The sequence below is a fragment of the Astatotilapia calliptera genome, chromosome 9 (assembly GCF_964374335.1).
Source record: "Astatotilapia calliptera chromosome 9, fAstCal68.1, whole genome shotgun sequence".
Classification (NCBI taxonomy): domain Eukaryota; kingdom Metazoa; phylum Chordata; class Actinopteri; order Cichliformes; family Cichlidae; genus Astatotilapia; species Astatotilapia calliptera.
Window position 1 is genome coordinate 17,826,251 of NC_137430.1, and position 26,989 is coordinate 17,853,239.

The 26,989-nt window shown below is 40.0% G+C and overlaps 1 protein-coding gene across 2 annotated transcripts in view; it reads left to right on the forward strand.

The window, feature by feature from the left end:
* The window catches only part of trpa1b (transient receptor potential cation channel, subfamily A, member 1b), a 48,097-nt gene that overhangs the window by 4,748 nt on the left and 16,360 nt on the right, over positions 1 to 26,989 (forward strand). Inside the window, exons 1-10 of one of the 2 annotated variants that reach the window (XM_080306474.1) lie at positions 18,269 to 18,412; positions 20,237 to 20,366; positions 20,626 to 20,751; positions 21,172 to 21,334; positions 21,504 to 21,679; positions 22,219 to 22,326; positions 22,484 to 22,592; positions 23,046 to 23,191; positions 23,918 to 24,054; positions 25,482 to 25,530. In XM_080306474.1, the coding sequence (XP_080162600.1) occupies positions 20,656 to 20,751; positions 21,172 to 21,334; positions 21,504 to 21,679; positions 22,219 to 22,326; positions 22,484 to 22,592; positions 23,046 to 23,191; positions 23,918 to 24,054; positions 25,482 to 25,530 (984 nt within the window). In that variant the 5' untranslated portion in view covers positions 18,269 to 18,412; positions 20,237 to 20,366; positions 20,626 to 20,655. Of the gene's footprint in view, positions 1 to 18,268; positions 18,413 to 20,236; positions 20,367 to 20,625; positions 20,752 to 21,171; positions 21,335 to 21,503; positions 21,680 to 22,218; positions 22,327 to 22,483; positions 22,593 to 23,045; positions 23,192 to 23,917; positions 24,055 to 25,481; positions 25,531 to 26,989 lie in introns of those variants that run through there. The other variant, XM_026179467.2, reaches the window with a different exon arrangement.

Below are 26,989 nucleotides of genomic sequence, written 5' to 3' on the forward strand. Positions count from 1 at the left end.
GCTTTTATCAATGATTCAGGCAGCTGGTGATGTAATGGGGTGGGGGATATTTTCTTAGCACGTTTTGGGCCTATTAGTACCAACTGAGCATCGTTTGAACACCACATAGTTGCTCACCATGCCTATCCATTTAAGACCACAGTGAAGCCATCTTCTGATGTCTACTGACAGGAGAATAACATGCTCAAAGCTCAGATCATCTCAAACTGGTTTATTGAAAGCCGTTTGGTAGCGACTTCACTGTACTCAAATGACTTCTACAATTACCAGATCTCAATCCAATACAACATGTTTGACAAGTGGTGGAACTGTGATGGATTGTTGAATGAGAGATTTGCATAATGAATGTGCAGTAACTGTGTGATCTATCATATCAATATAAACCAAAATCTCTGAGGAACGTATCCAGCCTCTTGTTAAATCTGTGCCCCAAACAATTAATCAGAATCACAATCATAAAAAATATATAAATTCCAGAGGAAAACAGAGTAAGGCAGCTCTGAAGGGAAAAGGGTGTCAAACCAGACACTAGCAAGGTGTACCTAATAAAGTGGCCAATGTGTGCAATGATTTATAAAAAGAATTATTCCACCCAGATGGCTGAGTTGCAAATGATTCATTCAGAATAACAAAACTTTCAGGTTGAATATGGTGAGCTGAAGAACTTTACATGAGCCGAGCTCTCAGTTCAAAGCAAAGTTTCAGGGATACACTCTAGACTTGAACTGAAATAACAGTCTAAGCCTTTCACTTGACAGATCAGTCATTTGTTCATTGATCATCCACAGCTACACAGTTCAAACTGCTGGAATAAGGTACAGCAAGTTCAAGAGTAGTGATAAATTATAGAGCTTGAAAAAAAAACTTCTAAGTCATTAAAAGCTCTTGTAAACGAATCATACTTGTACATACTTGGTGTGCTTGTACAAACTGTTCTCAAAGTGATAGTGGAATGCAGCATATATCAGTCTGTCGTGTTTCAGTTGAGCGAGTGGGACTATGTCATTGAACCTTTGGTCCAGTTCCTCTCCTTGATTATAATCCAAATTTAGCTACATTGTGAGAATGTCATTTTCAGTTTTCCATTTTCAGAGCTCTCATAATCTGTCAATAGATGCATTTGGTTACAATGTTTTCTCCCTTTGCTGCTTTTCAGTAATTTCAGGAAAGTGCTTGTGGTTCTATATTTATATCTACTCCAATTTCATTGTGATCTCCACAGTTTCTGTTGTTTGATCCGTCTCACCAGCTAATGTTTTGCTGGTGTAATGGCAGAGAGACCCATCTACCCCTCTGAGGCTTGCCTGTAGCTCTAGCATACTGCTTCATCTTCAACAGTCCCTGTAAAAAGCTTTATTGGAGTAATTCAGCAAACAGAGTTTAAACTGGAAACTGGATACTGAATCTGAAGAAGCAGAAAAGCACATTTAACAGTGTCACCTAAGTGGGTGGATCAGAATGGCAATTGCTCGCTCTGTGCAGTGTTAGAAATTGGAGAAAAAAATAGCCTTTGGCTTGACAACATTATCGGAGGTCTAATAATATGATGCTAATGTTTAATAAAACTTTTTCAGTATCATCAGCTTTGATAAGTTAAGAAGAAATGCTTTGAACACCAGCATTCGGAGAAAGATTAGGCACATCTTTTGTATGTTGAGAAAAATACTGATGACTTAACATTTCTCTAATAATGTCTTTTAGTATGTTAAAAACACACTTATGGGTATGCTAACAATGTTAGAAATTTCATTTGCACTGGACAAAGGTGAACTGTTTCTAATGGTAAAAGGCTGGTTTTGTGCAACAGACTTAGCAAAACAAACACAAAGCAAACTTTTATATCATCATCAGCGGCAGCAGCATTTCATATTGATGCTGGGCTGCGCTAATCCATTTAGATGATTTCTTTTTAATTTATACTGATCGAAGACAGAGGCTCCTGTGCTCGCACTGCCCTAGTCAGAGAGTTGCATTGATACAGTTGTCAGTGGTGTAATTAGGTCCACAGGTAGTGTTGTGGTGTTATGACTCTTTCTGCAAAATAATGTGAAAGATTAATCATTTGGACAGGAAACCAAAACTTTCCCAATCCTGGGAGGGATACCGTGATGGGCAAATCTTTTCCTCGGCTTACAAATGAGCGCAGAGGAGAGAAAGCAAAGTGAGAAAGTCCAAAGTCACAGTGAAAAAGCAATGTTAGTTAAATATTTCTAGCATTAAAAAGTATAGCAAAAGGAGAGTTTGCTACAGCACCAGCACACATACTGGACTGAGGTGTTATAGCCCATTGTATTATTGATACTGTAGTTAACTGCTAATGTGTTGCAAGGCCAATAAAATTGTCTTTTTGAGGGAGAATCATGTCCTTTATGGCTAAAACAAGCCTAAAAGATCCATGAGTATCCTCCTAATAGACTACCAGGTAAAGGAGCAACTGCCACAACATGTTATTGCATGCAGCAGCTCATGCGTTCTCTTTTTGTGTAATAACTTTTCGTTCATTAATATGATGTTTTATCAGTATTTTATGTGCTGTGCATTTGTTTGCGTTTCCTGCTTTAAAAAGTTGATAAACACATACAGACTATAATAAGCTAACTATATATGTCCACACATGCTCTATGTCAATGTATGCAGGCAAACACGTGTGTGTGTGTGTAGGTCAAACTGGGTGAGACGGTGTGGTCTTATCTTGTTTCCTGCGGTTTACCTGTTGACGTGCATCTGCGGTCATATTGAGGAGGGAACTCAGCACTGAGCTGTTTCTGGGTTTAACTAATGAAGATGGCATTGCATTGACATTCAATCTCCCCTCACTTCAGCACCACTTCCAACAGGACTCTGTGTGTGTGAGTAGGAGTGAGTAATGACCTTGAATATGGGTATTAAGTAATTTGTCAAGTCAATAAAAACTGAGCAGTTGTTGTAAATAATCACACATTACTACGCCATCAGCATCCACAGATGATATGATTTTTATTCAGGGCTCCACATTTTGAACTTTAAGCATAATGCAAACTGTTAGAGGGCTTTTGATGGACATGCTCTGAGAAAGTGTCTTTCATTTAAGCCAGTCGGTTGAAATCGTTGCTAGTCTACGTCTTGTTTTCTGTACTTGATAGTAGGTGATTCCTGGCACTTGTCACACAGTCAGCGACCCAGAGAAGTGTCATATACAGAAGACTGGAACATTTGAAGCTGGGGAGCAAGCATCAGTTAAACTGCTTAACAGCCTTTCCACTGCAGGAACTTGTGGGTATAAAATATTTAAAGAAGTAGACTCACAAGGTAAAGTAATTTTTTGACAGCTTTAAGTAAGTGCACCTATAAAGGTATGCACCTTCAAGGCATTCCTCAGGAGACTTAGTTGGAAGTCAGGGCGGCTAAGAGGACTGTATTTATGCAGGCAGAGTCATTCAGGAGGCTAACTTTGAAAGGTGGAGCCCTTTTGGAGGTCAAGCAAGGGAACAGCAGCAAAAGTAAGGATCTTCTGGGGATTGAGCAGCAGTGTGTGCTTAGTGACAGAGACGCTGGAGTTCAGGGCACCATGCACGGACATGCAGAAGGCTGAGATCTAAATAGTAGACAGCTATTAGACAGCACAGACAGATGATAGATGGAGGTCAGTGGCAAAGGACAACTATGCAGAGGGCGTCCTTCCAACTCTAAAGCTGACTGGAGGTCACTGGTTGATTTTAGGCTGTTAAGGTCATAGGCCAACTTAGGGAACAGACGTGGTATCGGCCAGCTCAGCGACTGTCTAGTGACTTGGGAAAAGACTGGACAACTGAGACTCAAGAACAGAGAAGATATCGACTGGTTCGGACTCAGAAAGAAGAAAGAAGGGAGAATCTGAGTCAGTCTAGGGAGTGTGAGGAATGCCATCTAACTGAGGAGCAGGAAGAACGTTGGCTAATATGGGATTGGGAAGACCCTGGACCAGGACTAAAGACCCAGGTCAGACTCAGAAATAGGTGAAACCTCTACCAACTCAGAAACTGCCCTGGAAGTGACGCGTTGAATGTGTTGCTCAGCCATTTAAGGGATCTGTACTTAACCTTCCTGCCTTCTTGGGACCTTTTTGTGCCACTGCTATGTGTTAAATGGCTGCCATTTCCACTGTGTTCAGTGGAATATAACCAAACTTGCCACAGGATAGTTTTTACCTGTCAATGTTAATATTCCAGTGTGAATTCCTTAAATCAGCCTAAAATGGCTGAGCAGCAGAAATCCCCACACCCATCACCCTGGGGACCATTTTCTGCCCATTGACTTCCATTATAAACGCTATTTTTTCAACCCCAAATTATCATCATATGATTTTATTTTTTCTTCTTTTCTTGGATGTCAATGAAGACTCAGGGCCTTGAAGTTTTAATTTTTAAATTGCAAAAAAAATGCAAAAAAAATAATGGCAGGTCAAAATGTATGTTGGTGCCAATCTTTGGTCCATCTAAAGGCCTACTTATAATGACAATCACATATTACTTCAACTGGTTTTTTGTGGAAATATTTAGTTTCGTTTTTTGGTTTTTGGGGCTTATAACACAGGGCGCTCATGTAATAACACTGGGATTTGAAGGGTTAAAACAACGAAAATATAATTAAAACTTTACATGAATATTTCAGGGAGAAGTAGTTTTACAAGGTTGGCTAATTTAAAGTGGAATAAAATATGGATATATGGTCTTTTTATGGCGTGGCTGAGAATGGTCCCTAGGGTGATGGGTGTGAGTTTTTTAAAGGATGGCAGGAGGGTTAAGATATAAAATAAAAAGATTGTTTTAAAATAAAACAGGAAACAGACAAACAAGACCATAACACCTACTCCATAAAAATAATGTTTTTCTCCCCCCCTGAACAGCCCTGAATGAGTCCCACAGGGGCCTTATAGTAGGAAACATGCACAAAGGTGCAGGCTGCTCTACAACAGGCTGCTAGTTCCTGCAGTGGGAATAGGAACAGGTTCATACTTTTTCAGGTTGTGACAATTTAACCATTTGTTTGTGAATGTGAAGTATTAAAATATAACATGCATTGACAATATGAGGGTTTCATAATGGTGATAACAAAAAATAATTGGTTTATTTAAATTGTCCACTGCACATTAGGGGCCAGGCACTTTTCCAATACTCTACTTGTAGATAAACTGTGCACTGGTCAGAAAATATGGTGAACAGAAGTGCTGACCAGCAGGTTTGCTCTTGCGTAGTGCTTTAACCCAGACAGAGCTCTGGTTTCTCTTCTTTACTTTCACACAACCTATGTATATTGTGCAAATATCCACAGTTAAGGTAATCCCTCTGATTTCAACTGAAAAATGCAACAGTGCCTCCCCTCTCTATGCATCCATTTCTGTCCCCCTTTCTTCCTCTGACTATACAGCAAGACACAAGTACTATACAAACACAGTGAGACTCTCAGGTTCATTTCACCAGAACACTGTGTGTAAGCATTTTCACTGTCCATTAGTTTGGAAGGCCACTGTTGTGAGTCAGAATGGGGCCGTTGCAGAAAGTGACGTTACGAGACAACCCGAAAAGGAACTTTTGCCAGAAAGATTTCATTTCTTAGAGAACGCAATGCAGTATATCATCCAATTGCCTTTAAAGGTGGCAGTTGTTCCACAAAGACTGCAGTAGCTCATTCTGATCTAAAGACGACACTGTGGGTCTAATAAAAATCTGGACTCATGTCTATATACAGAACGCACAGTGCAGCTCATAATGCCAATGCACTTCTTAAAAGGCTGACATAAGCATTTGTTGTGGTTTTTTTTCAGGTTGGTCTGCTTGTGTGTTGCATGTTGTGTCATACACGCACACACACATGCACACGCAGTTCTTTATTGCCTGGTATTTCAATATACTTAGCCATCAGGAGAAGTCAATAAGGTTTTTCCTGCCTCTGTAATTCTAAGGCAGGTTATACTCTGAGTGTTTTCTGTCTTACCCACACATTCTCACATACCCTGTCCTGTCTGTATCAGTTACATTAGGAACTACCAACCCTTCAAACTGAGCCAGGGGAAGACCCGGGTGTATAGATTTTTTTTTTTCTGAAAGGAGTCTAGATATTTATCTCCTCTGTGAAGAGATTGCAGTGAAGAGTGGAGAAATGGAGTACCCATTTCTCAAAATACATTTGAAGTAAAGCTCTAATTTCTACTACGTATACATAAATCGATTAAGCTTTAGCACTGATTTTGGGAAACAATGTCTTTTAAAAAAAAATGTATATTATAAATCTGACACATGTCCCACACTTCAAAGGAAAGCTCAATACTAAGACTCCCCTTCCCCTCATCCATCATGCAGAGGGCTTAGCAATCCCAAGCAACTCAACGTGCTCTTTACCTAGCACACAGGTCCAAGCCCTTGTCCAAACGTGGAGTCATAATGAGAAGTATCAAAATGAGCTATTGCTGTCATCATAAAGAAGGACCCCTGAGGACAGTTGGCGGTCCTTGGATCATTGCACCCACATTAACCTTCCTGTGAAGGGATCAGGCACAAGCTTTCTTTCACAAGGGAGTTGGGTCATTGTTCTAAGAATACAGTTTCTGTTTTTTGGAGGACATTGATATGATAGAGACCTGCCTCTGGGAGCTCCCGTGGCAGAAAGCCCTTAAGGGAGACAGAGAGAAAACGAATAAAGCCCTCAAAGGAAACAGCAGACAGGCCTTCGGCAGAGACGGTAATGTTATCCCCGAGGTGTAAGTTACAGAGCAGAGGTTAGTGTGCTATCCAAACTCTAGCCTTTTGATTACCGTGACTGCTGCAGGTGTAATTAAGTTAAAACAGTTTAATTATGTTGAGTAGGATTCAATGAATGTTTCATTGTAAACCCTAGTTAATGGGAGTGCTGTAGCCTGAGACAGCTGGACCACCCAACGGTACATGAAATACAGATATTTGGATGGGATTCTTGAAATGGGACCTCCAACTGGCAGCACGTTCAGATATTTAATATGAGCCAAAAGTCACTTTAGAGGAGCAGGTGATCAGTTTGATAGCTCATTCAGAAATATCTTTTTTCTTTAATAATTATAAAAGTCATTAACATTTAATTCTTTTTTTAAAGCTAATCCTCCTACATCCCGTGGAATTAAAACTGTAGCTGTTTGATTTTAGCAAACCTATTTAAAAGCCATCATCCCTCATGCTGTGACAATAGATGGGTTCCATTACTTTAGTGGATTTAAATGTTTATATATTGCAGCCATTCTGTTGTTAAGTATATTGTCGGCACATTTTTCCCACGTGCATTAATGGAGCTCTAATTGAGAGCTTTCAGCAAGTCATGGGATGATTTATTCAAATCAACGTTAAACATCATCGCGCTTCTCTTGCTGTTAAGTAAAACACACTGTATGACAGCTTAACCTTAAGTACACAACACAGTTTTTTTCCAGCCCATTCTGCCACAAGCTTGGCTGGGTGTTTACTGTCCATTGAAAAGGTATTGAGTCCTGTCTTTTTTAATGACTGCATTCATCAGTATAAGCTTTCAGTCATTTGAAATACAGCTGGACTGCGTTCTATGCAAGGTGTTTAATTGTCTGTTCTCTAAAAGCCCTCCCGGTATTTTATTGAACTAATTTATTCTGAATAGAAACCCTAGAGGGTATAAAGCCATCTGTTTGACATTGCCAGCTGGACTCTGTCCGATAAGAGACATTTTTACAATGGGGTTAAGCTTCAGGGTTTAAAAATACACAATGAAGCGAGATCGGTAAGCACGGACTGGAAGAGGTACAAAACTGTTTCCGAACTATGAATGAGAAGTCGCTGAAAACACACTGATAAGGTCTTAAATTCTGATCTCAATCTTGTGTGTCCTAAACCAAAGATAGAGTGTTTGGAGGAATCAATAATCTGCAGGATGCAGGAAGAGACTATTTAAAACCAGCTGAGATAAAAGCCGAACACCTAATAGTAGATAGAGGGAAATTTGTGCAACGGCAATGAATAAATTATCTGCCTTTTTTTTTTTAAACTGCAAGGTCAGCTCTGTTGCCCTCCTTCTCCAGGGAAACCTCCGCCAACTCACATGAGTTCACCCACAAACACACACTTTAAATCTAGTCCCACACACTGGTCAATAGCAGGCACCCCCACCAACACATTTCACATCTTCCTACACAGGAATGCATCTTATGAGAGCGGGCGCGCGCACTTGCATCAAGTTCTGTCTACTTTTGTACACATGCATGCATTTGTGCCCCCCCCCCCCAAACAAAACAAAAACCTCAGAGAACAGTGTGTTATAATGAGCATCGAGTTATACAAAGGGCACCTTTACAGTAAGCCTCTTGACCTGTGTATGTGGGAAGCTGTTTGCTGTGAGAGAGGAGGTGGTTAAAGGGTGAAAACGGTTCCCAGCAAATACTCTTACATTACTGCACAAAGGAGGCAGCCGATAGAATTTTACATTCAATATAACAAAACTCTTTTTTAAAATTTCCACATTGGGGCTTTCTCACAATAATGCTGGCACAACATTTTTACTTTAATGTACAACTTCATTAAAAATCTTACACATCTAAAGGTGATACATGAGGTAAGAAGAAACATATTTTAAGACCCTGCCTTGGCTGTATGTATTTTACAGTATATATGGCCTCATATAAATTTCTCCAAAATAAATCGAAAGGTTAGAGAATGATTAAATTTTTTATTTTTTTTTTTAAGAATTATTTATTGTGTGCTGAGCCGACATGCTGGGAATAATTTATTTGTGGACCATCAAAAACATTTATGAGTCTGTTTCAGCAGTATGCTCTAAACAAGAAGTCATAAATCTACCACTGTATCCTCACTCGCCTCTCTCCCTCTCTCTCTCTCTTTGAGCCGTCTCCACCTTGCTGTCTCTCCTTCCGATGCTTCTTCCGCCCATTTCTCATTTTTCAGGGAACCGCATCACTCGAGTAAGTGCCTGGGCCTAAAGATTTGCCATCAATTCAAAATTCATCAGTCGTGATTGGATTTTGGTGGTGGAGAAAAAAAATCGAGGAATCTGTTTGATTCGGTGTTGCCTCCTAAACAGCAAAGTGGAACACATTTCAAAGGTAATGTCCTTCATGCAGCGGTTCTGGAAAAAATATTAAAAAAACAACAGCCACAGGTGCCGCGCTCTCGTGGACGGTGCTGCACTTCACAGCCATATTTGCACATTTGTCAGATAAGCATTTCCTTTCCAGTTAAAAAAAGGGCACAGGCTGCGTGTTTAAGCACCACATAATATTTATGAAGGGCGTGTTTGAAATATAGAAACACCTCCTTCCATTTGTCTCTCAGCATAAGTGTTCCAATCATTAATCTGTGTTGTCTCCACAAGGTGGTGTCATGCTCATTAGCTCACTGTTGCAGCTCATTGTGTCAGCTAGTCTGACTCCTGCACTGATGTGGATATGTCACATGAGCGATGCTACTGCTTCCATTCCCAAATCTATCTGATAGAAATAATGGAAAGCTGTGTAAATCAAGCCCGCAGTTAACTCTGATGCATGCTTATTTATTTTGTTTATTACAGTCAGTTAAAACTGTCTATGTGGGGCCCTTGTTATCCTGCAGTGTGAAATGCCAAGCGGGTCTGTGCAAACCATTTCATCGCTGAGAGCAGTTCAGTAAAGTGAGACAGTGAAGCCAAACACTCATTACCACAATTTGGAGGGTGTAGCTGCCTTGACCCGTGCACTGACCTTCAAAAATAATAGTTGCAGTGGTGTGGATGCAGTTCATTACCCACAATGCCTGCCAGTCTTCCAGCTCACACATCCGTAGTCACAAAATAAGGGCAAGAAAATAAGAGCATCCTGGAGCGGTGCGCTCACTCTCGTGTCTGTTTCTCGCTGTCCTTCCAACCAAAACAATTCAGACTCACAGTTGTACTCAAAACTTAAAAAAAAAAACAAACCTTAAAGAGTATTTTTTCCTTCTAATTCTGCACTTTTGCAGAAGCAAATGTTAGCTAATTATGCAATACAATTAGAGTAATCCTCTTTTGTTACCAGTGGCACATTGCCCCAGTGGCCAGCTAGGATCACAGCTAAAGTTACTTAAGCACGACCCCCTTTGGCATCAGGGTTAACAAGCATTGCATGTGTCAAATAGGTAAGACTCAACAATGAGTCATGATCAGCTTACTGATTCACAACCAGCATTTGTAGTTTGCAAGAATGAGCTGAGCTTTAAATGTTTGTCAGCCTACATCTCTGTGGTTATATGAACTCCGGCACAAATCGGAAGATGTTACTAGGATTTTGGCCATTTTTATACTGAAAATCTGATCATTATATGCTGAAGAGGTGGAAGTATATAGTATGTTCGGCCTAGCAACAAAGCCCTAGCAACAATTAATGAAAGAAATACATTGTATGACTTATATGAAACTGCTGCTCTAATTCATGGACAGTGGATACAGGATACACTTGCAGTTTTCTCAGTCATTTTGGTCTATTTCCTTATACCAGGAGTGTAATTTTCACCTCCCTCAATGCTTGTCTCAAAACAGTAAAGGTATTTCTTATAACACATACTCAAGTGTGCAAAAAATACTAAAGAATCAAAACCTTTTTCACATATGTCAAGTCAGTCCATCATTTCAACTCTGTAATCAATAAATAAAAACCCTTTTACTATCATTTCAAGACAGACACTTTGTACTTTTATTAAAACCTTATTAGTTTTGGAGAGTCCTGAGTACTGAGGTTTAAGAGTACTACAAAAATGTAGGCCTATGTATGTTTATAAAGTGTTCAGATGCAAAAATGAAATGTGAAGGATTCATTTGAAATTTGCACAGTGTCACCGAGAAAAGCAAGGTAGACATGTACAAGAAGAAACTTTTCTTCTTTTTCTTCTTGCTCCCTTCAGGGGTCACAACAGAGAATCATCTGCCTCCATCTCCTCCTGTCCTTAGCATCCTCTTCTGTCGCACCAACCCTCTGCATGTCCTCCTTGACTACATCCATGAATATTCTCTGTAGTCGTCCTCTTCTCCTCCTGCCTGGCACCTTCCTTGTCAACATCCTTTGTCTAATATTTCCACCATCCCTCCTCTGCACATGTCCAAACCTTCTCTGCCTTGCCTCTCTAACTTCGTCTCCAAACCACTCAACCTTAGCTGTCCTGCTGATGCACTGATTTCTGATCCTGTCTATTCTGGTCACTCCCAGTGAAAATCTTAACATCTTCAGCTCAGCTATATTCACCCAAAAAACATTTTTCATCTGGAATAATTCTACAGTTTGATCCTTTTATGTTGCTGACACTAAAAAAGTAGAAGCATCTCATTTGTAGCTTATACACCCTTAAATACGTTTAGTTGATAGTTTAATGAGCAATGGCCATAAGGCAAAAAAAGAGAAAAGCAAATTGTTGTGGAAGATGAGGTGAAAGCAATGGGAGGAGAATCTGAAGCCGGGAATTATGTATTATTTAGTGGATTAAATCGAGGGTTGACAAACAAAGTCAAACATTGGGGTTAGGAGTGTGTCACCCCTGCAGTGAATGAAATGAGGCAGAAACACATCCAAAACTACACCACCCCAACATAAACAGCAGGAAAACCACTGAAGTCAAGCCTAGAAAGAAACTGAAGAAGACCTTGATTGTAACAAGCAGTCTGACCATTCCCCTCTGACCTCTGACATCAACAAGGCGTTTTGACCCAGCGATCTGCTGCTCACTGGATATTTTCTTCTTTTTTCAGATCATTCTCTGTAAACCCCAGACATGTTTGTGTGGGGAAAATCCCAGTAGATCAGCAGTTTCTGAAATACTCAGACCAGCAAATCTGGCACCACCTTTCTTCCCAATTCTGATGCTCAGTTTAAACTTCAGCAGGTCAGCTACACCAGTCTTTCCCAAACACTGAGAAATGATCAGGCGTGCCGTGGAAGATGATCTGGTTCCACCTCATTAGTACTCTAAGTGACCGGCGTTAGTAACAATTAAGTAATTACATTCTCTTCCACAAGAGGGCAGTACAACTACCTGCTCTAATTAAATGGGTTGCCAACTGCCAGTAAAACAGAAGAAGACAAAGAAGAAATTACATAATAGTCATGCATTGTGTAATAGCAATAGGCAAATATTTGAAAAGAAAAAGTAGTCAATCTGACCTGGGTCCTGGAGAAAATTCCGACCCAGATGAAGGCCCTAGCTTGAGTAGAGGTCAGAAGAAAGCAAGAAAGGTATACTGGGGACAAACCAAACCTATTCTGCTATGCCTGGTGGGCAGGGAGAAGTTATCAATATGCTTTTTGTGACATTTTTGTTTTGTTTTTGTGATTTTTCTAATGTGAAAAATGTGCCGTGGCTCCAAAAGGTTGGGAAACACTGAGCTACACCATGCCTACACGTCTAAATGCTTTGAGTTGCTGACATAAAACAGGTATTTGCCTTAACAAGGAGCTGAACAGGCATATTTAATAAAATAGTTGTTGAATCTATGTAGTGTGACTTTACTGGACTGTATGATGGTTGGTACTACATTCTCAGATTGTTCATATTTTCTGTTCTTTGATGCATATAGTTTCATGAGTATCCTTTGGTTATTGATGCTAATGTTTCCAGTCGCTGCCTGTGTTGGTGCAATGATTCTTCAGGTCAGTCACTCAAGTGTGACTGTAGTGTTAACAACATGCACAGGACACAGCAATGACAGATGGAAGAATACTGTTAAAGAGGATTAAAGGTTGACTCAGGAGAAGTGGTCCTCGGGGTGCAGCAGAGAAACAGCTGCAATACACATTCTTCTCTTCTTCAGTCCTAATCTGGTCTTGTTGTGGATCTGTCTGTTTGGTGAGAGACAATTTTTACTATAATCTCTTGCATAAATGTATTTAATCACAGATGATATGTGGAAAGAATGTCATCAACTGTACGTCTGTAATACAAATTAAAAAAAGAAAGAAAAGAAATTGAACCAAAAAATGAAAACGAAACAAAACGGGACTGCCACCAAACACAATACTCCCCTCCAAGTGTGTGAGGGCAAGGCCTTACAAACTGAACAGATGGTGTAGCTGGGATGGAGTAATATGATACTTTTTTTGACAAGCAACAGCAGCAGTCTGTGTAGCTCATGATTGTTTTTCCAATTTGACTGGTGCGAATCAACACAGATAATCACGAGCACCAGGATCAAGGATTTAGACCTCAAGGGGGTTCCAGCACTCATAATGCTCACAGCAGTCTCAAGACAGTGCAGTTGAGCTCATCTCAGCTCATCTCAGAGCAGCTGGGGTTTGATGTGAAAGAAAAGAAAGACAATAGAAGTAAGAGAACTGCAGCAGTTCCATGTTGCCTGCTGTAAGGGATTCAGTTGCTCTTGCACAGATTCTCATTCACTATAACTTTAACATGTTTTTGAATTGCTGACAGAGCAGAGGCAAACTACAACAGGCTGCAAAATTACCAAACAATGCCCTTATTAAAAGCACTTATTGTTAAATAATTATTAATCTCCCACTGCTTCAATAGTGTAGGGTTGGGGCTCTGAGGAGGCCAATCCATGACTATGCTGAAAAATAAAGCTGCTGTCGGTGAGACACTTTCCAGTAGATCTGCATGGTTGTGGTGGCTGCAGACACTCACTATGGTACCTATCTCCTGACCTCCAACATAAATGTTGACGCAAATTTGCACCCAATACTCCATAAATGGTATATGGTCTGTATTTGTATAGCGCTTTACTAGTCCCTAAGGACCCCAAAGCACTTTACACATCCAGTCATCCACCCATTCACACACACATTCACACACTGGTGATGGCAAGCTACATTGTAGCCACAGCCACCTTGGGGCGCACTGACAGAGGCGAGGCTGGAAGACACGGGCGCCACCGGGCCCTCTGACGACCACCAGTAGGCAACGGGTGAAGTGTCTTGCCCAAGGACACAACGACCGAGACTGTCCAAGCCAGGGCCGAACCATTACAAGGCGAACTCCCAACTCTTGAGCCACAATCGCACAAGACTGTTGCCACTGATTTTCAGCCCATTTTTTGTTTAATTTGGCATTCTTCAGCATTTTCTCCCTGTTTGCCTTCCCAAAGAATGGCTTCTTGATGGCCACACTTCCACAGAGACCATCTCTGATGAGGTTTCAGTGAACAGTAGATGGATCAACTGAAAGGCCAGCTTCATCTCTCAGGTTTTTAGACTATTGGCTTTTTCTTTTGGCCTCCAATTTCCTCAGATATTTTAAGGCTCAAGACCAGAATGAGATATGCCAAGTTATTGACTAATAGCTCTTTGGGAATCACCTTGTTGGGATAAAATACTATTGCCAAACTGTGTTATTTTTGGTATTTTTCATATACTTAACTAAAGAAATTGAAATAAAATATATAGGGTAATATAACAGAGAGTTTTCCAGCATTGAATTTACCCTCACTGATGCAGAAAAAGATGACAAAACAACTGAGGACTTGTCACAAGTCAACTGAATGTACTACAGTTCACTAACACTACAAACTAGATATCCCAATGTAGACTCAAAATGACTACACTAGTATTTTAACAAAGCTCTACAACAGCTTATTTTATAAATTTAACCTTTATTTATACAGTAGTCCCAATAATACTCAATGTCTCAATTACAACAGAGACCTGCTTTCCACACAGCTTCAATGATACTGATCACCAAAACCTTCGTAACACTGTTGTATTCCACCTTAATGCCACTGACAATGCAAGCACCATACATTTCTTCCTTCCAAAAGCAGACTGTATAACAATATGTCTCCATGGCATAATTTCATATCTCAGTTAAGCCTGAAAAGCATCCTTTGAGCTCTTAATTATATGCTTAGAAAGAATCTAATCCCCAGTATGACTAAAGAGATTTCCTGTGCAAACATATTTTTATTGAAATTTGCATCCTCATTTCAGAGTCGTTTACAATGGCTGACAAGCCAGTCATTCTCAGAGAGGAAAATCACTGGAAACATCATAAAATGTTTTGTTTGCGCTGTTGATTTAATGGATGGGGAAATGACTATTTGTTTTCACTGCAGATCACTCACTGGTGGCACACGAAAAACCAGACACGCTCAATAGGTTTTCAGCAGGAGTCAGACTGGCAGCCGTAGGTCTGCTGCCCGAGGTCACCGCCACACTTAAGAGGTAACCTCATTTATAAGTGATGGAAACACCAACACAGTTGCACACGCATATAAAGACGCACGCAAACAACACTGCAAATTTCTGATGGACGGCTCTGCGCTAATGCACTCAGCATATCTCTGCTCTCAACCACGTTAACGTACCCTTTTTACACTTTGTAAACTAAGAGGTTTTCGTTCTGCAACCGTGGCAATTTAAACACCTCCTTCACATGCATCACAGTTAACAAAACCATGCAGATGTGCAAAATTGCTAATAAACTTCTCAGTGTTTTAATAATATAGCGATATCAATTAACTGTGCATGTGGAAGGAAGCATGTATGAAATGAATTTTTGTTTTTTTTTAATGGCGATTTTTCCACCCTTGGCATGCCCTGAAGCAATTCTGCCCACAGGTGCCCTTCCAGCACTAGAGCCCAGTGTGTGACTCATCACCTGTCCTGAAGTCATATGATGCACACAGCCCAACTTCGCCATTTAGAAGTTGCTGCGCTCTAAATACACCTGCCTGTCATCTAAATACTATTCAAATCAGTTTGCCATTAAATAACCATCACACATACAGGCACACTTGTGAATGCTGTTCCTAAAGCAAACTTAGTCAAAACACACACATCCTGATCACTTGTGCGCTCGCGCCCACTGCAAATTTCCAAGACAAACACGGACTTATTGCTGCGCAATAGTGTTTACTGTACATACTGCATTCAACGTGAGCCTAGAAAGTCATCAATCTCAGCTGGAGAGATAATACATGCTTTGTGACTCCACATCTGCTGCATGTGTGGCTTTCCCCTTGGACAACGACACACTTCAAAGATAACCTCGCAAGAACAATAACCGGACAAATATTAGTTTTGCTCTGTGAGGCTTATAGGAGGAGGATGTGGTTAAAATATACCTGCTGACATTTAATACACCGGTTTGTTATTTGTTGGTGTGCAGCAAAACAGACCTTAAGGATCTTTAATTAACTAATAAAAATGTTTTGTCATTAAATTGTTTCATAAATCACAAAATGGTGCCTATAAATCAAAGCTGTGTCAGGTTTTGAATTACAGCTCATTTTCAGAGTTTCATGATGTTTGCAATAAATATTTGGTTGTTTCATAAAGTTTTTGTACATTCTTAAAGACAGATTTCAAACATCTAGGCATTTCTGTTCAGCTGTTTTCAGCTAAAGTAACAGAGATATCCATATATTAAAATGCTTCTAAAGAAACAGAAACATGGTGATGTTTCAAGAGGAAACTCTAACTATATTTTACAGTTCTTTTTTAATCATAGCTCATCTTTTTAGTTGTTAATATTTGCTCACTAGGACAAAATTGTCACTGGTTAGGCCATGAAGGTTTTCTGGCTGCTGGTTTTATTTGTGCGTTGTGCACCCCACTGCATGTTCTCCACTGATTCTGTCCTCTGGTTCCTGCTCAGCACTCTCATCGTTTTTACAAATATAGACTTCCACGGATTAAAAATGCATGCAGAAAGAGTAGTAGTTGACCTTTTCTGTGGCTGGACATGTCCTGTCATGGAGAAAATACTTTTTAAGTACATGAGATTTCTTTTTATTGTAGCAGCACAAGCAGTGACTGGGGGTAAATTACCTGCAAGTCTGAGTGGCTTACACTGCATCTGGGCCTATTAATCCATCCATGCGAGAAGTGCAGTAGTGAAGGAGTGAAATACCATCAGTTTTGCATGTATATTGTCATGAATGAACTCAGGAAAAGGTGTGTTTTCAGCTACAATAATAATAATAATAATAATACAGATATCCATATATTAAGACGCTTCTAAATACACAGAAAAATGGTGATGTTTCAAGAGGTAACTCTAACTATATTTAACAGTTCTTTCATAACTATAGCTTGTGTTTTTAATATTTGCTCGCTAGGACAAAATTGTCACTGATTGGGCCATAAAAGTTTTCTGGCTGCCAGTTTTAAACTGCACGTTCTCCACTGATCCTGTCTTAGACAAACTGAAATTTTAATCTAATAACACCAGTTGTTAGTTCATAAATATCTGCACCAAATTGCATGGCAGTCCATCCATTAGTGGTTGAGACACTTCACTTAAAAATGCCACAAGGTGGCATTAGAGGAAAAGTCAGGAAACCTCAACCGTGCTATACAACTGTTGTTGTTTCCAGACGCTGACATTTTTATATGATAGAAGAGAAGTGGAACTAGACGATAAGTAATATGATCTAAAAAGTCCTTATGATTCATACACTGGTGAAATGAATCTCTTTGTTTCCCTTGTAATTTGTTTAATAGGTATTATTTTGGGATATTTTTGAAAGTCGTAATCCAAGCACCCAGCAGGTGAAGATTGCAATCCTTGGAGCTTAAGAAATGGCTAAAATGTCTTTAAGTTTCCTTTTATTCTATTAGTTTTTAAAAGAATGGCTTGCCTGCTTTTAGTTTCTTTTGATGTTGTTAAAGGATTTTCTTTTACATGATATCCAACTTAATTCCATAATTGGAACATCAAGCAAAACTTTAATACACATTTCATATTGATCTGAACAACTCTACACTTAGTCTCTTGATTAATGTGGAATAGAAATGCTGGTATAATCCTTAGTTAATGATACACCTTATCTGATAATCCTGCCTGATAAAGATTCACTTGGGAATACTCAGTAATCCTCAACAAGGAGGTCTTTAAGGTCATCTTTAGTCACTTGCTGAGTCACTTCAGAGCAGAAGCACAAGACTTTCACAAAAAACAAACAAACATAAAAGGCTATTGTTTCCATTCTAATCACTGATTGGATAAATGGTATACGGTAGGCCATGTGGAGCTGGGTGGTCAAGTTTCATCTGAGGGGAGCCTTGACTTTCAGATGCTACTAATAGGCAGAATCCTACATACTCTCAACCCCGTTTTAAAGATGAGCACGAGCTTTGGTTTCTTCAGTTCGTCATCACTTTTGTGGGAAAAGACGAGAGAGACGACAAAATCCGTAAACGCATCAGCAACTCACATCTAGACACATTAATTAAACCCTATTGTGAAGGAGAGTGAAGTATCATGTTTGCTGTTTAATGTAATGCTGCCAGTTAAATATCCTATCACGTTACACCACGGGCTTTTCTTCTCTTCTGTGAAAACAGCACGAGAGCCATTCGGTCACAAGGGGCAGCATTTTGCCTGCATTAGACTGGGAGATAGCCAGCTCACCACACTATTTAAAGCCCTTTCACAGGCAGTAGTGAGGAGAACGTCCAGATTGCTCAGCTCAGTAGCAGCATCTCACAGTTACAGTAAGTAATGTCTTTGATGTTGTCTTTAAGGTTTTGAGTTTGTGTGGGGACGAATTTAACATTTAATGACGATTAGATATGGAATATTTTACTCTTTAGAAAGTATGTAGAGTGCTGTTTCAATTGATTAAATATATGACTATATATATTTGATCTCTGGTTTTATTAGCAGCGGATATGGAAATGTCAGCTTTCCCACAAGCCTGCACGCTTCATTATGTTCTTCGTCCATTAGAGTTCATTATTTATGTAACAATTAATACTGCAACATACAGAAGCTGTTTTTAATCCACTTGTTATTTCTCCACTCTCCAATCTACTCGTTATTTTTTAAGATAGTGTTAAAAATTCACCCTCTGAAGTAAACACAATTTGTGAGGGTAATGCTAGTCTATTCAGTTTAAATGTGAACAATGTGCACTCATGCAAGGATCTCCTTGTTAAAATTAAATATACCTCCCGCTTGTTTCCGGATTGTTTGGAAAATGTGTTTACCAGTGCCTATTAGTGCACTTCCTGAAAACCATCTGCAAACTAAATAAGCAAATCAATTAGAGAAACCAATGGCACTTATTTACCGCAGTTGCCTGGTAATGACAGGGAGGGGGATATGCAGTGGGTCGTTATCTAAGTCGCCAAATTAGAAGGAAATGAGGTGATGCCGTCTTGGACTGTAATATGATGTTTTATCAGGACCACAGACCACAAGACATGAAATATCAATGACTTGTATGGTAGAGGTAATGGACTCAAGTATTCAGATCAGTGAAGGTAGTGCTGAAATATTGATGGGCGATCATGACTCATAATGCAAACTGCAAATCTGCCAATAAATGCAAATCCAAGTGTTGGATGTTTCGAGCATTACTTTACAACCCCCAGAATAAAAAGTCTTCATTAGCCTTCAATTTCATAAAGAGACTAGTTTAGTATGTTAGTAGCATCTTTCATTGATTAAGTGCATGCGATGTTACTTTAGTGCTTTAGTTAAACACAAATTATACTCATGTTGTTAAAAATCATCACAGGTGGTGTGACATGTTTTCCAGAAACAGTTGCACTTACAGTACTTTTATGTATGTAAAGAATTTAAACTAAACCTTTACCGTGATGTAAATATGCTTGCGCTTTGGAATACATGCTTTTTAAAAAATATTTGAATAATAAAAAAAAACAAAACAAATGCAAGTAACGAATAGAAGACCATATTATTAAATATGATTAAATATGCATACATATGCTAAGTGTGTCTTAAGTACAGCATCTTAGACACTCATCCTTTCATCCACCCATTAGTCCGGCTTGAAGCTATCCCAGCAGCCAAAGGGCAAGAGGCCAGTCCATCACAGGCCTACGCGATTTAAGTGTTTATTTATTATTATATTGCTCTAATGATATATCAATAGCATACTAAGGGCATTATTAGTGTACCAAACTATACTAACTAAAAGCTGTAAATTAAATTAAACCCTATAAATAACCTATAAAAATTAACTCAGTGATCATTTTTGACTTGCTGATATTTGAAGTGGTGTCTTTATGTTTTAGTGCTTAAACTTTTGGATCAGGTTGTTACTGACTGAGCATTAGTCAGTGTGTATAAAACACCAACAAAATGTGCAAATCAAACAGTAAAACGTAGCTGCTGCTCTGACCCGAGGAACAACATCAGCGCACGGCAAATAACGTAGGTGAAGGAGATTTGCAGTGAAGATTCTCAATAGTAGTTTGCTCACCAGAAAAAAAATGCCATTTACTGTTTGGCCTTTCGATGGGACTGAAGGCAATAAAATTACAAGGTCTATCTCAATCTCACTCACCCAGGACCACGCGAGGACACCTGGGACTGGCTCAAACAAGCTGACCTGCAGCTGCGGAGGACATAATTGCTTTCTTCAAGTGCAGGGCTTCAACCCCCGCCACAAAGACTCAACGGATGTGAATGCCCTTCTGGGTAAAGACAATGTCCTGTGCCCATGTCCCCTCTAAACATTAGAAGCCTGTGCATTAAGGTTTTATTTGCGCTATCTATCACATTACGCTCTAAGTTCTTCTAGCTTGCTAAGTAGGCTTGCTCATCTGTGGCTTGATTGAAATTATGGCATATTTCTATCTGTGTTTTCAATCTGCTGCTGTCATGTGCATCAGCTTGCACAGGTGTGAGCGCTGGGGTTCACATGCACACATGTCACTGCTTTCTTTGTTTTTATTAGGGCTCATGTCCACAGAGTCTCAGCTAAGTGATGAACTTCAGCAGGGATGTGGCACGGCAAAACAGTTGTTATACATATGTGATAGAGGATGACGATCCAGGCCTGGCAAATCGAAATATATTTGAGGTGAGGGGAAAAAACTTACTGAAAAAAATATGCATGTCTGTAAAAAACGTTTTCAAAAACTTACTTATTTCTGCCACAAGTATTCACAATATGAGAAGGTTTATGTAACTCGGATTAATCCTAGCCCAGTGTATCCTTAAGGAGGAGGTTAAGGAGGCCTAAACAATTCTAGTATTACATAATAATAATATTACATGAGTTTTCAACGAATTGGATTGTAAAGTCTGTTTTTATACAAAACTAACAAATGGCCGTTATATCATACTCCAGTGATTATATCAGAAGGCACACAAGAATAGTTTGAAATGCCTTCTAGCATAGTGTGTTCTTTGGTAAAACACACTTTGAACAAACTGGAAAGCAGAAAAATCAACTGTTCTGTATTCTTTGTGTTATATTACTCTATATAATATCATCTAGTTGGCTGAGAAGGGTGACCTAGCTCTCCTGGAGAACCTAGTGAAGAAGAGCCCAGAGGTCCTCAGTGAAAAAGATGAATGTGGAGCCAGTCCCCTTCATCACGCTGCTGCAGGGGGACACATCACCCTCATTCAATTCATCTCCACTGTCACAGATGCACAGGGTAAGTGCACCTAAGTCATCGATCACAAGACGCAACACAACATGTTTTGTGACTCGGCGTAATTTCATTTCTAAAGTTACTGCATGGAAGAGGGACATTATTTTTGCATATTATATCTGATACATACGCATACGAACCTTTCTGCATATGCTCTTGTATCGTCTCTTAGTCCTGAACAGCTGTGATGAGCAGGGCAATGTGCCCCTTCACTGGGCAGTGGAGAGGAACAAGGCAGAGAGCTGCAAGGCTCTTTTGGACCTGGGGGCTAACCCCAACATCCTCAACACTGCCCTCCTGTCCCCCCTGCACTTGGCTGTCAGCCATGGACACAGCAACCTGGTGGGGGTGAGAAGGCTGATACGGCACAGTTGATGTAATAATTTAAAGGACAGGAAGTGTGTTTTTCTCTTGAATTCCTGTAGTCAACAAGGTCAACGCAGAGCATTCTAGCACTTTATTATACAGCACTCAACTAAGGGTGTAAATCCCCTGTGATGTGATTAAATGTAATTTCTGTGTATGTTATTATATTTAGATGCAAATAGTTAAAGGTAGGTAAACTACAATAAACAGTAAAAAAAAATTGTTGTTTTTTTGCAGGAATTAAAGTAAATTTAAGTAGTGTGATAATTTTAATTACAGTATAAACAAATTTTAAAAAATTTAGCTGGTAATTTAGTCAAATAACAAACAATATTTTCCCACATTACATCTTATGTACTGTACTTTTTGGGGCATTGTGGAATGGCTAAACCTTGTCTTTTTGTGTCTTTATTTAATCTTTATTACGTTGATGTGCTTGATGGATTTTCTATTATTCAATTGCCCGTTTTTACTTATGCTGTACTTTAATTAGTTACTGTTTTTATATCTCTTTCATGAAGGTGCTGTTGTCCTACAGCAGTACAGACTGCAATCTAAAGGGAGACCTTGGAAACACCCCACTGATGCTGGCTTGTTCCCTTAATAACTGTGAGGCTCTTAGCATGTTGGTATGTACGAGGCTCCACATTGTACTGCGTACCTACACCTTACTGCAAATGATAACTGTGAACTCATCATGTAGCTTCCTTTTGCTGCAGCTTTGCTTCTGACAAAAGACCATGTCTCTTTGTTTTGCCTTCTCATCCATTCATATATCCATCAAAGTTAAAGCATGGAGCAAAGCTTTGCCAACAGAACAAGCTTGGCCATTTCGCCATGCACGCTGCTGCCTTCGCAGGTGCGAAGAAAGCCATGGAAGTCATTCTCAAGGCTGGTATGATGAAAGAAAAATGCTATCATCAAAAACTCAAAGTGCTGACAGCAATGAAAATGTTTTTTACAAGGCCAAGCAGCATATTAAGCTGGTAGATTACCCCCCCCCCCCTCCAGATAAGCACTTGGGGTATTTTCTGTAGGCTAGACATCACAAATGATAGTATGTTTATCCACAGTGGGAGGTCTGTTTGGTAACTTTGGTGCTTTTGGACAAAGTTTAGCAAGACCTTAAAATATTTAGGACATTTGTGTGCTGTCTTTTTTTTTTTTTTTTTTGCACAGCCCATGTTAAATATACACATTACTCATTACATCTGCCTGCCAAAAACAAAACAAGAAAGCCACTAAAAGTCAAAGACGGAGTTGGTCATAAGAAACTGCCATTATGGACATTTTCACTGCATTTCACGTTCAAGATATAAAAACAATTTATTGAATTCTGTCCTGACAGGAGAGGAGTTAGGCCACTCGGCTGTGTGCCACATGAACTATTTAGACAAGACCAAGAGCAGCCCCCTGCATCTGGCTGTACGTGGTGGGAATATCGAGACCATCCGCCTCTGCATTGCTACTGGAGCCAAAGTTGACCAGCAACAGGTACTTCTATTATAAAAGATAACAAGATGTAAATCACTACATGGCCTTTTCATAAACCGTCTCAAAAAGACTGGGCATACATTCATTTGATTTTCACCACTGTTTTTACCTACTACTCAGAATTCCATAGCCAGATCACACATTTTGGTTTTCACTCCTACTCTGCCAGATTTGCATTGCTTTTTAAACAAACCTGGATTCCAACACTTGTAAAACACGTTGTCACCAGAGGGTCGCCTTCTTTGTACTGTTAGAACCCGTCAGTCTTATCACACCCATCTGGGAGTGATCGTTATGTCTTGCCCTGGGCTAGTGGCCAGAGCTACATCAGCAGTAGCGAGTACAGTGATAGCTTCGGTTGGCCAAATTGATACAAATTACATCCACTTACACTGTGAAGCTGAGTGGAGTGATCACTGGCCTCCTCCTGCCAGTCCTGGTTATCTCATTAAAGGCTTGTGTTACAGTCCCCAGTGTTCAGCCAAGAAGTCTGGGACTTACTTTGCTAATGTTACACAGAGGAAACTTGCAGGATTTCTTTGTGTGAATCACGCATGAGTATACTTATTCATATTCTGTTTGTGCCAGTTTACATCGCTGCAGGTTTATAAAAATCTCCGCAGGGTTTCTGTATGCAGCAGACATAACTGTGTGTGATGAACTTGTAAATTTGCATCATATTCCGCATTCATCACTTGTAATGTATCCATGTTTGTCGGACTCTAGAACGACAGGTCTACACCGCTTCATTTGGCCTGCACCCAGGGTGCTCTTGAGGTCATCAAACTGATGCTGTCTTCTGTTGAGCGAGTTGAAGATATCATCAATCTCACTGATGGTGCATGTCAGACCCCTCTACACAGGTGGGTCTCTCCTTGTCATTCATTTCCGATGCGGAAATTAATGCATGGAACAATCCCCCCAGTGTATTTAATCAAATAATTAATCATTAAGGAGAATATACTCAGTATAAACTAAATCAATACTGATCAAGTAAATTTCATTTGACCAGATTCTTTAAGTCTAATGTTTTACATTGTACTTATGTAACAAAATTACATAGAACATTTAAATCGATTCAGATTATTTAAAGTCAGCATTTGGGGCATAAATATTTTTTGAGTGTGTTGATAAAACTTAATAATGCAGCTGCATGTGGTTATGTAGACTTTGTAGGCTGATAGTAGCCATCACAAACTGTCAAAGATGGGCATAGGCATCATAACCACACTCAGTGAGGGGTAGAAACCAAAGGCGCTCGGCCAGAAGACTGTGACAGCAACTTCTTTGCAAATTGCTTTTCTGTAGAATTCAAAATTGGTGCCTTTTTGAAATGCAAATTTCATTGTTGACAAAATGCAAAGCATCCTGACCATGCTGACCCGTGAGAGAGCAGAGAGTTGCTGAGACTCCAGAATGGAAAATAAACAATATCTTATTAACTGTATCTCAGCATTCAATTTTAAATTAATCTCCATAGACAAGAGCACATATATATTCTGTTCCTTGTGCTGAACAGTCAGTGACCGAGAGCACAAAAGGGCAAGTTTCCACTATTTCCTAATTCTAGTTCATAATTTTATTGGTGGACATTGTTTTAATTAAAATGATCTTTGTTGCGATACCAATGAAGTTGTGTAGATATGCAATATTGCAATTGCTACTCATTTGCTTGCTCATGCTATATAAAGACCACTTTATCTGCATCATATCAACAGTAAAACACATCTGCAAACAAGATAATTAGATATAAACTCCTTATGCTTGGCAACGACAAGCCTGAGGAAAGCGATAATGATATAATTACATAATAAAGATTTGCTTCCCATCCACATAGATTTTATCTAAAAGCTATTTGTGTTGGCACTGACAGTAGCAGAACAAAGGACAAAGGTCCTCCCTCTGTGTTTTCATTCTTATTTGGACGCCATTGCTGTGATGTGGAGTGAAATAATACCACAAAAGGCCTTTTAAGCACAATAGAAATATGTCGTCTGGTATCTGGATGATCAAGTATACTTCAGTCCATCATTTAGTTGTGGGGGAAATCATCCACATAAGTCTCTTTCTTAATGGAGAACACAAACACTTAGTCATTAAAGTGTGTCAACAAAGGGAAGCCGTACAACCCTGAAGATAAAAGTGTGACAATAAAGGGAAATCTGGCTATTATGTTGCCGAATGAGAACTAAATCATCCTCACTGCTTATCTGACAGCATGAGTAAGACCTTGACTCACAAAGTAGTGCGCTGAACGGCTGGTTTACAACAACTGTGTTTACTTTTCCAGGGCAACAATATTTGATCACACGGAGCTGGCGGAGTACCTAATTTCTCTGGTAAATAAGACACACATGAATACACACAAATGCCACGCAGCTGTTACACACATGACATGTCCGGTTTTATTATCAGATACAGTGGGGCAAAAAAGTATTTAGTCAGCCACCGATTGTGCAAGTTCCCCCACCTAAAATGATGACAGAGGTCAGTAATTTGCACCAGAGGTACACTTCAACTGTGAGAGACAGAATGTGAAAAAAAAATCCATGAATCCACATGGTAGGATTTGTAAATAATTTATTCGTAAATCAGGGTGGAAAATAAGTATTTGGTCAATAACAAAAATACAACTCAATACTTTGTAACATAACCTTTGTTGGCAATAACAGAGGTCAAACGTTTACTATAGGTCTTTACCAGGTTTGCACACACAGTAGCTGGTATTTTGGCCCATTCCTCCATGCAGATCTTCTCGAGAGCAGTGATGTTTTGGGGCTGTCGCCGAGCAACACGGACTTTCAACTCCCGCCACAGATTTTCTATGGGGTTGAGGTCTGGAGACTGGCTAGGCCACTCCAGGACTTTCAAATGCTTCTTACGGAGCCACTCCTTTGTTGCCCGGGCGGTGTGTTTTGGATCATTGTCATGTTGGAAGACCCAGCCTCGTTTCATCTTCAAAGTTCTCACTGATGGAAGGAGGTTTTGGCTCAAAATCTCACGATACATGGCCCCATTCATTCTGTCCTTAACACGGATCAGTCGTCCTGTCCCCTTGGCAGAAAAACAGCCCCATAGCATGATGTTTCCACCCCCATGCTTCACAGTAGGTATGGTGTTCTTGGGATGCAACTCAGTATTCTTCTTCCTCCAAACACAACGAGTTGAGTTTATACCAAAAAGTTCTACTTTGGTTTCATCTGACCACATGACATTCTCCCAATCCTCTGCTGTATCATCCATGTGCTCTCTGGCAAACGTCAGACGGGCCTGGACATGCACTGGCTTCAGCAGCGGAACACGTCTGGCACTGCGGGATTTGATTCCCTGCCGTTGTAGTGTGTTACTGATGGTGACCTTTGTTACTTTGGTCCCAGCTCTCTGCAGGTCATTCACCAGGTCCCCCCGTGTGGTTCTGGGATCTTTGCTCACCGTTCTCATGATCATTTTGACCCCACGGGATGAGATCTTGTGTGGAGCCCCAGATCGAGGGAGATTATCAGTGGTCTTGTATGTCTTCCATTTTCTGATGATTGCTCCCACAGTTGATTTTTTCACACCAAGCTGCTTGCCTATTGTAGATTCACTCTTCCCAGTCTGGTGCAGGTCTACAATACTTTTCCTGGTGTCCTTCGAAAGCTGTTTGGTCTTGGCCATGGCGGAGTTTGGAGTCTGACTGTTTGAGGCTGTGGACAGGTGTCTTTTATACAGATGATGAGTTCAAACAGGTGCCATTCATACAGGTAACGAGTGGGGGACAGAAAAGCTTCTTACAGAAGACGTTACAGGTCTGTGAGA